Source organism: Setaria italica, chromosome III (genome assembly GCF_000263155.2).
Source record: "Setaria italica strain Yugu1 chromosome III, Setaria_italica_v2.0, whole genome shotgun sequence".
Lineage (NCBI taxonomy): Eukaryota > Viridiplantae > Streptophyta > Magnoliopsida > Poales > Poaceae > Setaria > Setaria italica.
In genome coordinates this window covers 9,199,871-9,213,946 of record NC_028452.1, presented here as the reverse complement: position 1 = coordinate 9,213,946, position 14,076 = coordinate 9,199,871, and the positions used below count along the sequence as shown (strand labels likewise).

Below are 14,076 nucleotides of genomic sequence, written 5' to 3'. Positions count from 1 at the left end.
CGTTTCTGATTGTACTCTCCAAATTTCTTTCTTTCCGGAGACTTGGATGAACGGCGAACAAGCCGGCCGGCGCCCGTGCGGCAAGTGACACGACGCGTCAGGAAACCCAGAATCAGATTCGAACAGTGGCACAGCATCGACAGTAGGGAGAGTGGAGACGCGTTGCATGCAAATGCTCTGTGCCCAGAGGGAGGTTCTTCAGTTTCCGGACCGCAGGCTCTGGAGAGCACGGCACGGCCGCGTGCATGTGCCCGCGAATTGAATCCGAGTCTGACGTGACACGGGTGGCGGGTGGTACAAATGGCAAGCTTTTGCTTGCTCGATATGTCCCGCTCCGTGGTTGCCCTCTGGTTCCTCGGAAAAGATTGATCGACCCGTCGACTCGGCTCGTGCCCGCCCGCCGGACAACACACCTTGCGTGGAGTGTGGGAGTCCGCGACCGGGCACGCACCCGCCCCGTCCGTCTCCATCCGCTGTTTCTCCCGGGGGGCCCTACGCCTACACGGCTACACGAGGGAGAGAGAGAACGGAAAGGAGACGGACGGAACAAATTCCTTGTTCCCCTTGGGAAGGGATTTTGATTTTTCAGCGATTCGCCATTAGCGAACGAGCCCAGCACCGCACCACCTCCACGGCTCCACTCCACTCCACCACTCGGGTTGGCGGCGGCAGCCTCTTTGCCGGGCGTGCTCGGCTGATTCCTTGCGGAGTCCCGCGGGGAGGCGTCGGAATGTTTGGCGAAGCGAGAAATCTTTTCGGGACTTTCTTGCGTTGGATCTCTGGCAGTCTGGCTAGCCCATGCGCGCTCAGCGTCGGGTGATTGGTGGTTGATGTGTTCCAGGGGAGAGGGGCGTGTCTCCGTTCGGTGGTCTGTTGGTGCGTTATACGGAGAGGGTCAGAGGGGGTTCCGGTCGTTTTCAGCGAGTTCTTGTTCGATTCGCATAATAAGGCCGCCCTGCTTGCTTGGTTGCTTGCCTGCCTGTCCAATGGAATCTGCCGCCAAGTGCTCCAGTCCAGTATCCAACAACGGCGGAGCACGCATTTAAATGGAGCTCCCCTGCATCATCAACAGATGCTAAGCACATTTACCGGGTGGTATGTTGCACGTACCGATCAGCTGAACCTAATAGTATGAGAAAGTATAGGATGGACTACATGCATCGTTTTTTTTTCCTGAGCGCCCATGGTCGCCCCACAAACTTGAGCTCCGTTAACACTGGGTTGCTGCACTCCGTAATGCAAAGTTAGCTGCAGAGGTCGCCAGCCCGATTTCCAGTGCAGCGACGGGCATAAAAAAGCATGCATGTGCAACAAACAAAGATGAACGAAACTTGAAACTATCTCATTAGTTCATGGGGGACAGTACAGTACTTCTCACAATCTAATGGGCAGGTTAACTAGTGCCATCAGGCCGCATTCTTGCAATGATGGCTTGAAGCAATTTCGGTGACAATAAGTAAAACTCACTCACCAGCGACCACTCAAACCACCAGTACTTGGAAGGACGGAGAAAATGCCACCTTTATCTTTGCATGCGGCTAAGTAATATTACGGGTATAAAAGCATTTCTCTGCGAGTATATATCTTTACGCTTTGGCCCTTGCTTTTTAGTTGCTTTGTCTCGAATATAATTTCGGTCGCCACTACCGAGAATACTAATATCAATGTTATCCACAGGTGCATAGTTTTGGCACCCTCCTGCGGCTTGCCCGGCCGGTTCCCTCCAAATCCATTATCCGCGAAAATGATTCTCCTGGCATGGTGGCAGAGACAAAAGGCAGGGTCAACATCCGTCCAAGCAAAGCCCATATTCCGACGCATAATTTTAGATCTTTTGCCGCATTGCCTTCTTTGTTTTGCTTCTTTTTCTAACAACAAAGCATTGTTTTGTTTAACTCACGAGTCATGACTGATGGGCCTCCGTGTTATGCAGCCGTGCCCTTGGTTTTCAGTGGGTAGTGGATGCTGCTGCTACCAACAGAAAATGGCTTTTGGAATCTGTCACTTTGTGTGCATTGGTTATGTAGTGCTGACTGTGCTTGCCTGTTGAGCAGAGAGTATGCAGGGCGCCACCAACCCGGCCCCACCTGTCCCTTGAGTTGTGCTATCTTGTGTGCAGGGATTTTGAAATGCAATTATGCAAGCAGTTGATGTGTGATGCGTTCGTTCTCGTTCCTCACCGGAAGGAGCACATTCCGGTCTTGTTTGTACGAAAGAAGTTGGTGTTTTGTTTCTGTTGGATCGAGCTGTGGCATGATGATTGAACCGAAAGCCCTTTCAGGTACAGGTCAGGTCAGGTCCCCCGTCCAAGACAACCAAAACAAGGACCTGAAGCCCTGCAATCTCTTGTTTCGATCCGTTCTTGTTCACTTGTGGCTTGCTAGTTGATAGAAAACAAACGCATAGTTTTCAGACTATATGCACCAGCGTTTCCTTTTTATACAAACAAATGCAGAGTTTTCAGATTGTACATCCTTGTTTCTTTTTTATTGACAGAGAAAGAGGAGACTCAGCATCGTTTTCCCTTCGTTCTTTTTTGGGGTCCCAGAGGAGAGAGGACTGCCCTGAACAACATTCTTTTTTTTTTAGGAGCCCTGAAGAACATTCAACTCGGAACTCGCTCTAGGAAAAGGAGAAGAACTGAAAAGGAGCACCATTTGGGCCACGCTTAGTTCTCTGGCTCGGATGGCCCGTTCTCCATTTCCCCAACCCATGGGTCGCAAGTGTAACGTGCTCCCTTTTGCCTAAAAATGTCATGCGGAAATTTTGGCCTGCAGCGTAAGGCTCGGCCCCATCTGTCCAAATACCGTCGGAACTCCGGGCCGGTAGTGCGTCTCAAAGTTTCGGCCCAGAATCTGTCACGAATGGGCCGGCAGCGCGTCTCAAAGTTTCGGTCCCCAGACGGAGGGAGGAGCCTTTTGCGTGGGCAGCACTCTCGGTTGCACTTGCACCAGTCCAGCCCAAACAAAAGCCATGCGGCGTCCTTGCATCATCGGTGCCCCGCATCGCTGCATGGCAGCCGCGGGAGTCACAGAATATGCCGATTTAACGGTCGGGTCGCACACTTTCCCCTTCCATGTTTGGTGTCTAGGGCAAAAGAAAGAAGCCGCGGAAACCTTAGCACCGAAGCAAGGAAAATGTCCTCCGGTCCTCCCCGTACATGGCATGCGAGCATAGTTCCGCACAGTGCAAAAACTGCAACAAACCGTTAAATACCAAATTTTTACGGACTTATAATGTAGCTTCTCTCATAATGTCTTTTCAGAAATATTTATTTAATGACTGTATAGGGTCACTAACCATATTTACCACATGGTCATCATCTACCACATGAGCATCCTTAAATAGGAGGTTCCTATAGTTATGTGTATAAAACAAAACTTCTATTTCGTAGTCAATTTTTAAAATATAAGCAATCTCATATGTAAAGAGCACAATCATCACTTATCTTAGGACAATCTTTATTAAATGCTATGTAGGAGTACATGTTTTTCTTATGTGGGTTGCTAATTCATATACCTACATTTGTTTTATATCTTGGATGAGGCCAAATCTTGCATCATCTGTTTGTTAAGCAATATAAATATTACCTACTGAATGCTACACCTACGCGTATGAAAAAAGAGGGCTAAAGGAACCACACTACAGAGATCAATCTATGCTGGTAGGAGGGCTTAGGTATACAACCCATTCTTTAATGTTGCAAACTAGGATTTTGTAAAAAAAATTGAACATAATTTTTCACACCATATTTTTGACACCATCTATTGAGCAACTGAGGCAAACATTCTTATTTACATCCCTAAGTTCTCACCTAACCGTACAATCTACAAAGTGTGCGGCAACAAACGTTCATGAGTGTTTTTTATTTCTCTATACGCATTTTTGATAGCCTATAATTTATTTTTACATCCCTAGGTTCCCACCCAACTGTGCAACCTAGAAACATGCCATGCGCGTTTGGCGATACCCTTGTGCACATTTTTTTATTTCAAACATTTTTTTATTTTGATGGATGCGTTTTTAACCGTCAGCACATATTAAACAATTGAGTTGAATGTTCTTATTTACATCCCTACCCTCAAATAGCTTCACAATCCAGGGGTATGCTATGCGTATGCGGCAACATCCTTTCTGCATGTTTCTTTTATTTTGCTAAATGCGTTTCTGGCGGTACATATTAAGCAACTGTCAACCGGGACGAACTTTCCACAGGGTTGTGCTGCTCAGGGGTGTGTCACAGGCTCGTGGTAGGTATTGTTTGTGCTTGTTTTCACTAGACACGTTTTCGATAACACATATTGATCACTGGAGTACCCTTGTGCACATATTTTTGATATTTCACTGTACGCGTTTTTGACAGCACATATTGATCCATGGAGGTGAAAGTTCTTGTTATATCCCTAGGTCCCCACCCAGCTATCCAGAGACGTGCTACGGTGTGTTTGCCAGCACTCTTGCGCATGTTTTATTTGTTTTTCGCTAGCGCGCACCGCATGCTTACTATCTATCTTTTTTCTCTTTCATCCTTTCTGAACAGAAACCAGAGTGGTTTCACCGAATCTACAATTTCACGGAATTGAAAGCCACAGCTCCTTAGGGGGGAAAAAAAAGATTGCGATCCGAACTCCTTTGCTAAGCGGCACCCGCCTGTCAGGGACTCGTAAAACGCGGGCGAGGAGAGTCCGGGTGCAGAAAGCATTAAGCCCTCAGGATCTGGGAGCCGCAAGCCTGCAAGCTGCAACCCTACGGCGTCCGGCTGCGGCAGAGCCACCATCCATTTTTTTTTCCTCACAAAATTCACGAAAGGAAACTCGAAGCCACCCCCCGTTTATTAGCTGAGCTCCTGCCCGGGCCGGCCCTCTCTTCCTGCGTGCGTGCGTGGCTGCGGCAATACAGGGTTCGTGGGGGAGCAAGGCGGCGGCGACGAGGGTTTTGCTGCTCCCACACCGCGCGCAGCCGCGACGCGACCGCAGCTCGTCGCTGCCCCGGATCGAGGAGGAGGAGGGGGAGGAGGCAGCGCCTGTGGTGGCTGCGGCAGCGCCGGGAGCGCCATGAGGGGCGGCGGCCGTGGCGGCGGCGGGAGGCAGCCCTTCGCGGCGCCTGACGGGGCGGATGCGGCGGCGATCCCGACCGCCTCCAGGAAGATGGTGCAGAGCCTCAAGGGGATCCTGGCCGACCGCTCGGAAGGCGAGATCTACGCCACGCTCTGCGACTGCGGCATGGACCCCGACATCGCCGTCGAGAGGCTCATCTCGCAAGGTATGCTGGCTTGCTCCCTCGCCTTTTCTCGTCTCACGGGTCGAATTGTTTAGCGCGGATGTTGTCGTGTGATGCTCGTCAGCGCTAGGGTTTATATTTTTTTTCGCGCGGGTGATTGGGCGCCGCGCGGATATGTGCGGCTTCGTTTCGTCGTAACCCCCCAACCTGGACGGTTGCTGTTGAATTGTTTGCCAATCCGGTCTGATTCCGCGGACGCTGTACGCTGTGACCTGTTTTGGCTTGCCAGTTTAGGTTTAATTTAACCTGACCGCGTGGAAGGCATACTGGGAAGTTTTAATTCGGCTATGCCTCCAGATTAGTGAATATATCCTTTTTTATATTTTTGTCAACACAAGCAACCCTTTTTGCATTTATGGATGTGTCTTATGGAACAGATGTGGCAACTTACGATGTAAGGGGGTTCAATTTAGTGCAGAAGTCATGATTCATATCCCATTGTAGTCCAGCTGTGTTGCAGAACCATGATAGCTGGCCCATTTATTATGTAATGTCTTGCATGAACATGTCTTTTATCTTCAGCAATAGGATGGTGTTTAAGCTCACTCATGCAATCTTTTCTATTTAATAACTTGGAATAGGTGCATGTTTTTGCTGTTAACTGATATGTGCCTATTAATACATATTTGTTGAATTGTGATTTCTGTAAATTCAATGTTGAGATGCTCAGGTGCCATTATCTTTTGGTTCTTCATGTGCTGATAGCCTTCTATTTGTCCTGTTCTTCAAATTTTTAGGGTAGATTTGTCCTATTTTAAATGCATACCTAGGCATCTGGTATTTTAGTGTCAATTAATCACTACAGTTATGGCTGATGTACCTAATAAATAAAACATGGTATAGCAATATCACGGAATCTAACTTTCTTTATTCATGGTGTTCAGATACTTTTCATGAAGTGAGGAGAAAGCGGGACAAGAAAAAGGAGGTTAGTAGATGTTTAAAATCCTTATATTCCAGCTTTTCTGTAAGTTGACAGTTTGCTTTTTCATCCTTTGATTTTTATGTGAGAGTTTAACTGCAATGTGAGTTGACCATTGATCATGCAAGCTTGCACTGAATGGAACCTCACTGTCTACTTTTCTATCTTTTTTTTTGTGTGGGATTTCGCTGCAATGTGAGTTTAGGGTCACTGATCATGCAAGCTTGCAATGAATGGGGGACCTGGGCTCCTCCAATGCCATCTACTGGCTGATACATACACAGTTGTGCCATTCTTGCTTGACAAATACGCCCTCCTTCCCAAAATTATAGGTTGATTTGACTTTTCTAGGTACATAGCTTTTGCTATGCACCTAGATATACGCAATGTCTAGATACATGGTAAAAGCTATGTATCTTGAAAAGACAAAACGACCTGTAATTTGGAATGGAGGGAGTAATCAGCATACTGCTACAATCGATCAGTTATTAGCTTAGCAGCCACATTATATGGTACATTGTTTGAAATAGATTCATGCATTGATATGCCTATGTTATTGCACTCGGAAGATCCTTTTCTGTGATCTTTAGTGCATCTTCACATTTTGATCCGAGTCAATCCATGCCATCTGGTTGCCTATTATTTCCCTGACAAATTCTATCATCTGCAGACTAAAGCTTCTCAGGAATCAAGACCTCGATCATTCCAGAAACCTATGAATCGAGGATACAAGGCTGGTTCTGATCGAAGTGGGCGAGGTAGGATGCATATCATATTGTCATGGAGTTTATAGTTTTCTCAGTCCAACCACTCATCTTGTTTTTTCCTGAACATATCAGCAGACTCAATGGGTGTTTCCAAAGGCCCTATCAAGAAAGAACCAGAATTACATGCTCCGCTTAACTCATCGGCCTTGGATGTCAGGACAAGCAATCCTACAGAAACAATTTCTGCTACAGGGTAGGGGGTACTTACTGGTTTTTGCATGGAGATTATTAAGCTATATGTCGATTGTTTAGTTAGTTTGTCCTTCGTTGTTGTTTGAGTCAATGTTCTTTCTCTTATTTCATTATCGCCCTTTTTCGTTCTTTGTTTCGCATCATTTCATGTGACTCTTGTTGGGCTTCATAGCTAATCTAACCAACTTGCTTGGGAAAGGCTTTGTAGTTTTTGAAGCTGTTTCATTAGTTTCAATCATTCCCTTATACTTGTTTATGGTTTTGTAATGTCCATTCTGTCTATTAAATTACATAAAAAATATGTTTTGGCTGGTATGGAAAACCTTAATGGCTCGAGTTTCATCTCCTTTTGGTTCTATTCACAAAACACCTACTAGAAGTTGGAATAACACATATTTCAGGTGCCAAAAAACAGAGTGTATCTTTGACCGAACAGATTGTCAGTATTTTTGCATATAATCATCAGTTATTTGTTTTACTTGTCATCCTAGCTAGCGAGCAATTATATCTGTCTTACAATAGTAGTTTCATCATGAAAACAGTACTTAAGTTTCATTATATTTTTGTATGTTTCACTAACATATGGCTAGAGAAAGCAATGGTAGAAAATGTTTATTGATACCATATTGATGCCCTACTCTACAAGTAACCTGGTACGCCATTGCCAGGCCTGATACCTTTTCACTTGATTATTATGAAGAGACCAATCATCTGTACATTGTCAACGTTTTTGTTTGCTTCATTGTTGCATTAGGTGTTCTATATTCTTTCTGTTCATATCATGCCATAGCCATTTTCCAGGGCAAACTGGGATGATCTTTAAAATTTGAGAATGTACAGTGCGAACTAATTATGTTTTATGTTTCTGGTTATTTATACAATGTAGCTTGAAGGCTTCCTGTCAGGAATCTTAATGTCTTGTGCTTCTATTTGCAGCAATGTTGCCCAAGCTGATGCAAAGAACACCACTCAGCCTCCATCTCAAGTGCAGCATGGTTGGGGTGGTATTCCAGGTCGTCCTTCCTTGGCTGAAATAGTGAAGATGGGCAGGCCTCAAGCTAAAAGTGGGAGCAGATCTGCTGCAAGTAGCACAGCCATGCCAGCTGTTGGTGATTCAGTCATTTCCAATACACCAAGTCATACACCCAAGGAATACAACAGATCTGCTTTCGCATCAGAACCAAATGGTGCTGTTGAGGTGCACTCTGTACCTAAAGATGCCTCCTCAATTGACATGTTACCTCCAGCAGAGGGAGCAGATGTGCCAGCTCCTTCCATTGAAGATTCATCAACGCCAGATGTCAATGAAGATGGTATTGAAAAGAGCACAAATTTGGAGGGTAATACAGATAAATCAGACTATACTGAAGTTGCCACTCATCAGGGTGATGACTCGATAGAGAAAACAGATGACTTTCAGTCCAATGGCCTTTCATTTGAGCCTAACCAAAGTAAGTCAAAATGAACCTCATTTTGCATTATCTGTATTTCTGCATGTGGTTGTTCAGCTTATATGATTCTGAAGATCTACTAAGTAAATTAAGTCGGAAGATAGCTTATTTTATTTCTGTGGATGATTTTTTTTTGTTTCCTAAGGTTATCACACCCCCATTTGACCATCTTTAATTTTACCTATATTTCCCTTTTTCAACTAAAACCATCTGCTGTGTCAATGGTTTGAGATGTTATCAGGGTTACATTCCCTGCACCCAAAGAAACCAAAAGGTTATTACAAGTTACTAAAAACTCTGAACCACCCAACATTTACATTATTGCTTGGAATTTGGGTCGTTTTGCTTGGATATACTATTGATGGGAATTTGGAAGGTAGGAGGGTGTGAAACACCAGCTGAGAAATCAAACAAATAGGGAAATGCAAACACCAGCTTACCCAGCCTACCAGGTGTCTGGCACAATCTGGTAACACCATTATGCTGAGTCAGTCAGTTGAAATTTCTTTCTAGAATTCTCGATTCCTATCTGCACGTGTATTTTTTGTATTGCATTGTTGCATGCCATAATTCTCAGTTACCCATTAATATAGACCTGTTTCATATCTGTGTGCTACAACACCTTGGCGACTGTGGATCTCTGAAACTGTTTGTCTTTCTAGTAACCTTTTGCTGTTGCTCATCAAGTTTCTCATTTTGTATTACTATCTACCCCTTTGATGGCAGATTTGAATGGAGATATGTCTACCACGACGAAACAATTTGACCAGTTGACTCTACACGAGGAACCAAAATCATCTGATGATAATCCGGCAGTAATAATCCCTGATCATCTTCAGGTTTCAAATGCTGACTGCGCACACTTGACGTTTGGTAGTTTTGTGTCTGGAACACTTGATGCATCTTTGACCACGAAACCTCTTGAGTGTCATGGGGACGTTGTGGCAGCACCTGATGACCATTCAATTGACCAGACAGTTGTCAGGTATGCTTTCTTTTTTTAGTATTCTTCACCCCCATTTTATTGTGTAGCGCTTAAAAGTCCTTTTTTTTAAGAATCCACGAGGATGAAAGCAAGGCGGCAGCAACTCCAGCAGCTAATGAATGTGTTGCTTCCGCGACAAACAGCAACATGGAGAATCTTGATGTTACATCGGTACAACAATCTGAAGTGACGATAGCCAATTTCCTGGATGTTACAAACAATACTGAATACAACCTATCAGCAACCTCAGATTATGCAACTTCAAGTGCAGCGCTCCAAGATTCTGCTTCACACAATTACCTGCAGGAAAACCGACAATTCCAGAATTTATCTCCTTTATCAAGCTTTATGGTATGTACCTATGTGTTATCCTGGTTCTAACTTTTCATTAAGAAAAAAAAATGTATAGCCCACACACGCACACACGCACGCTCACTCACACACACACATGCACACACGCGCGTGCGCGCACCCATCACGCACACACATGCCACCTTGCTAAAATAATGCACACAATATTAGTAATTTATCCATACTGCACTGTTTTCCTCCACTAACAGCTGTTTTATTACACTACGTATCTGCAGCAAATACAAAATGGTCTCCTGCCACCAGCGATCCCACCATTGCGCGAATTTGATCCAGCTTTCTCACTATTGCTCACTAACCCTCCTATGATGCATGGTACGTCGTCATCGTCCATGAACAATGCAACTGTTTCTACGCAGCCCCAAGAGGTATGAACAACTTCATCTTCATGTTCAGCTATGCTTTTCATTGAAGCAGCCATGTATTTCTTGTCAACTTCATACATTCTGTCTTTAAGGTAATTGATGTTGCTAGGTAAACTAATTGTCAAAAGCTATGATGTGGAAAAGGGTAGAATATGTTTCCTTCATTTTTTGTTGTTGTCAAACTAAATGTCACATGGGACTCAGAGTTGGCTATAGAGAATGATCAGCTTTTTGTTGTATCGGTTGTCAATGGTCCTACTATTTGAATTGGTGGAAGATTTGCAATTTTTGTCAAAAGCTGAGGAAGAGAAGCATAGAACTTTGCTATTTTGCTATCTGATCATTTGCTAATCTTTAAATTTATCATGGTACCTGTAAATGTGTTAAGAATGTGGTGATAGCATGATAAGAATTCTCTTAACTCTGCCATGTGCTCCTTATTGTGTATAGCTTTCCTTGTTTATCTTCTTATCATGTGTTTGCCACACAACAAGCTAACTATGTCATGAACAAGCTTATAGCTTTCCTTGTTTATCTTATTGAATCTAACGACTATATGCCACTTTCTTATTGTGTTTGATTCTCGCAGAGTGCCAATTCAGTTGGGTTACCCAACCCACAATTGACTCAATCTCAGCCAAGCACAAGCATTGCGTCAGGGCCTCCTCTCCCTCAACATCTTCTTCATCCCTATGCTCAAGCAACTCTTCCTCTTGGGTATGCAGGCATGATTGGCTATCCATCTCTGCCCCCAAGTTATGCATATATCCAGCCTGCTGCTTTTCAGCAACCATATATGAGCAATATGTTCCACCAAGCAGCAGCTGCAGTTCCCAACTCGAGTGTGAAATACCCTCTACCACAGTACAAAGCTCTAGCTAGCTTACCACAGCCAGCCTCTTTGCTCTCAAGCTATGTTGGAGGCTTTGGAACTGCAAACAACATGCCAGGAAATTTCCCTGTGAACCAAAGCACAGCATCAGCGACCACAACTCTTGGGTTCGATGGATCAGTGCCTCCACATTACAAAGAGGGAAATCAGTTTATTTCTCTTCAGCAGCAGGTAACTATATTGCACCTGAGCTTTGCCTCCGCGATGGGCAAATTATGTGATCACTAATTTTTCATTTGTTGCTGGCAGAATGAGAACCCTGCAATGTGGATGCATGGAGCTGGTTCACGAGGAATGCCCCCACTTGCAGCCAGTACCTTGTATGGCTATCAAGGGCAGAGTCATCAGGCCGGGCTTCGGCAGGGCCAGCTACCTTCGCAGTTTGGCACCGCACTTGGGCAGTCACAGCCAGGCCTGGGCCCAGAACACCGAAACCCCAGTGATGGCAACCTAAGTGCTGCTGCACAGGCTAACCCAATGTGGCCTAGCTATTGATCCATCCCTTGTCAACCTGAAGGTGGCGGCTTCTGTTGTGTGCGCGGATGCTAGAGATGGCATCCAATGGCTTTTGGCCTGATCCAGGCAGACGGATAGCAGCTGTGTACATGAGTTGCTATCGTGACATTTTGAGCCCGAGAGATACATGTTGGAAACTTGTAGCGTTTCTTAGGATATGGGCAAGGTTGTAGTTCGATCTATTTATTCAAATTCTGATAGAAAAGGATCGTTCTTTTTCTATTTTTTTTCTTTTTTTGCTGTCTACATATCTTGTGACAATAAACCTGAAATATCTAACACAGCAGCACCATTAATTTTCGAGGAAGCAAAAGAGGAGCCTAGATTACATCACCGGCATTCTGTGCCCTTGCATCTCACCTGCTTTGCCACCATCTCATTGCCAATATTGTCTGATCCATTGCCAAGATTGTGTCTGATCCATTACTAAGATTGTCTGATGCATTACCAGGATTGTGTCTGGTCCATGACCAGATTGTGTCTGATGCATTATCAGGATTGTGTCTGATGCATTATCGGGATTGTGTCTGACCCATTACCAGATTGTCTCTGATCCATTACCGTGTCAGGACTTTCTGTGAATCTTGGGATGAATTGCTTGGAATCGTTGTTTGAACAGATTCGCAGTGTTTGTATTCATGAAAAATGATATTGAGGACCAACCACGCGACAAGTCGTTTTATTTTTCGTGTATTCACAATTTTACATGTTCCATTGCGCGCAAGGTAGATGTAAATAGAGAAAGTGTGGAAATACATCATTTTGTTTGGGTCAAGAACTGACGATCAATCCTCAAGACCTGCGATAGGATAGGTCGTTCTCCGGGCGGACAGATCCTGGTCCGTGGCTCTCACAATGTCACAAGCGGAAGCCGAAGCGCAGGAAGAAGAAGCAGAGCTTGGCGAGGACGACGACGGACTCGATCACCCACAGCAGGTAGAAGAGGACGTTCTGGTACAGGACCTGGAGGAAGTCGACGCGCGGGAGGCCGCCTGCCCCGAGCCTCCGCCGGCGCAGCGCCGCGGACAGCGCCCGGACGCGCAGCGTCCACCTCGGCGGCTGCTGCTGCTGCTGGCCGCGCCCCCCGGTCCCGGCCACCGCCGCCACCTTCTTCCGCAGCCACTCCCGCTTCCTCCCGCCGGCCATCGGATCGGTGGCCGGTCGATCGGCTCTGGCGTCTCCGAGCTCTCTGCTAGCTCCAACCTGATCCCGTGTCGTCGCTGATATTCTTGCTAGGCTACTCTACCCCTAGCCTTTTATGTTGCAAGGCGACGCGTTCAATCCTTACTTGAAGCGCGCGTTGACGAATCGCTGCACTACCAATTTTCTTAAGTTTGGGATATGATATGCGAGGGTGGTGGTTGAGACCACGGACCAGGCGGCAAGAGACTTGAAGATTAGCCATCCGTCGGGTCAAATTGTAGGACACGCCAGTGCCCAGGGAGCAGTGCTAACGAGCCCGGCAGTTTCCTTGGAGGATCGTGAGAGCGCTGTGCTCAGTGCTGACGACGGCGGGATCTTGGCTTATGCATCTGGTCTTATGCAATAGCAATGGTAGTGGAGTGGTTAAGAGTTGCGTGCGTGGCGCCGTGGTATGTTCCTAGCGGCCCAACCTCCAACGCCCGCCTAACGCCTGCATGTGCCCTGACGGTTTGGCATGCACGGACTGCTTGGTTCGGTACCGGTTCCTCGTACGGCCGTCGAGGGACGGCCTGCCGGCGCGGCGGGGAGCTGGCTCAGAGAGCCAGATGGGCCGGTAGAATCCTTAGGTGGGTTGACCTCCTCTCTCCGTGACCGTCGGCCCACGAGGTTGGCCATGAGTTTTCAGGTCGCAATTGAAAGAATCAGAAAATGCTTGTGTATTATAGGACTTTTCTGCCCTGTTCTGTGCGGCCTGGGCGGCTTCGCCGGCGTACCGCGTGCAGGTGCAGGCGTGCAGCCAGCCAGCCAGCTGCAGCCTGCAGGGCGCGGCCGGCGTGCTTGTTCCAACCAATGCGCTTTTTTGCTGCTTCCGGCAGAAGAGGCGAAGCGTTTAGCGTGATCAGGATCTCAGTACAATGGTTGCTGTCTGTCAGTCTATCTTTACACATCTGATTGACTAAGGGGGTGTTTGGATACGAGACGCTAAACTTTTGGAGTGTCAGATGTTCGGTGCTAATTAGAAAGACTAAACATGAGCTAATTATAAAACTAATTGCAGAACCCCTATACTAATTCGCAAGACGAATCTATTGAGCCTAATTAATTCATGATTAGCACATGTTTACTGTAGCAGCACATTGTCAAATCATGGACTAATTAGGCTTAATAGATTCGTCTCGCGAATTAGACTCCATC

The 14,076-nt window shown here is 46.1% G+C and overlaps 1 protein-coding gene across 2 annotated transcripts; it reads left to right on the top strand.

Annotated features, from left to right (window-relative positions):
- Positions 1 to 4,824: 4,824 nt before the first annotated feature.
- LOC101764022 lies at positions 4,825 to 12,078 on the top strand. Of its 2 annotated transcripts, none has more exons than XM_004961050.4 (10): positions 4,825 to 5,262; positions 6,165 to 6,208; positions 6,873 to 6,960; positions 7,045 to 7,162; positions 8,098 to 8,612; positions 9,339 to 9,597; positions 9,669 to 9,948; positions 10,185 to 10,334; positions 10,921 to 11,394; positions 11,473 to 12,078. In XM_004961050.4, the coding sequence occupies exons 1-10, from the start codon at positions 5,055 to 5,057 to the stop codon at positions 11,716 to 11,718; spliced, it is 2,382 nt and encodes a 793-aa protein (XP_004961107.1). In that variant the 5' UTR covers positions 4,825 to 5,054; the 3' UTR covers positions 11,719 to 12,078. The 2 variants fall into 2 exon arrangements, with proteins under 2 accessions (XP_004961107.1, XP_004961106.1); XM_004961049.4 differs by having other exon boundaries at positions 7,042 to 7,162.
- Positions 12,079 to 14,076: the final 1,998 nt, after the last annotated feature.

Bases quoted from the DNA above. Each gene is read 5' to 3' on its own strand.
- LOC101764022 (XM_004961049.4), top strand. From the start codon at position 5,055: ATGAGGGGCGGCGGCCGTGGCGGCGGCGGGAGGCAGCCCTTCGCGGCG. The intron at 6,961-7,041 runs GTAGGATGCATA...TGAACATATCAG, and splicing joins TTCTGATCGAAGTGGGCGAG to CAGACTCAATGGGTGTTTCC. The intron at 7,163-8,097 runs GTAGGGGGTACT...TTCTATTTGCAG, and splicing joins GAAACAATTTCTGCTACAGG to CAATGTTGCCCAAGCTGATG.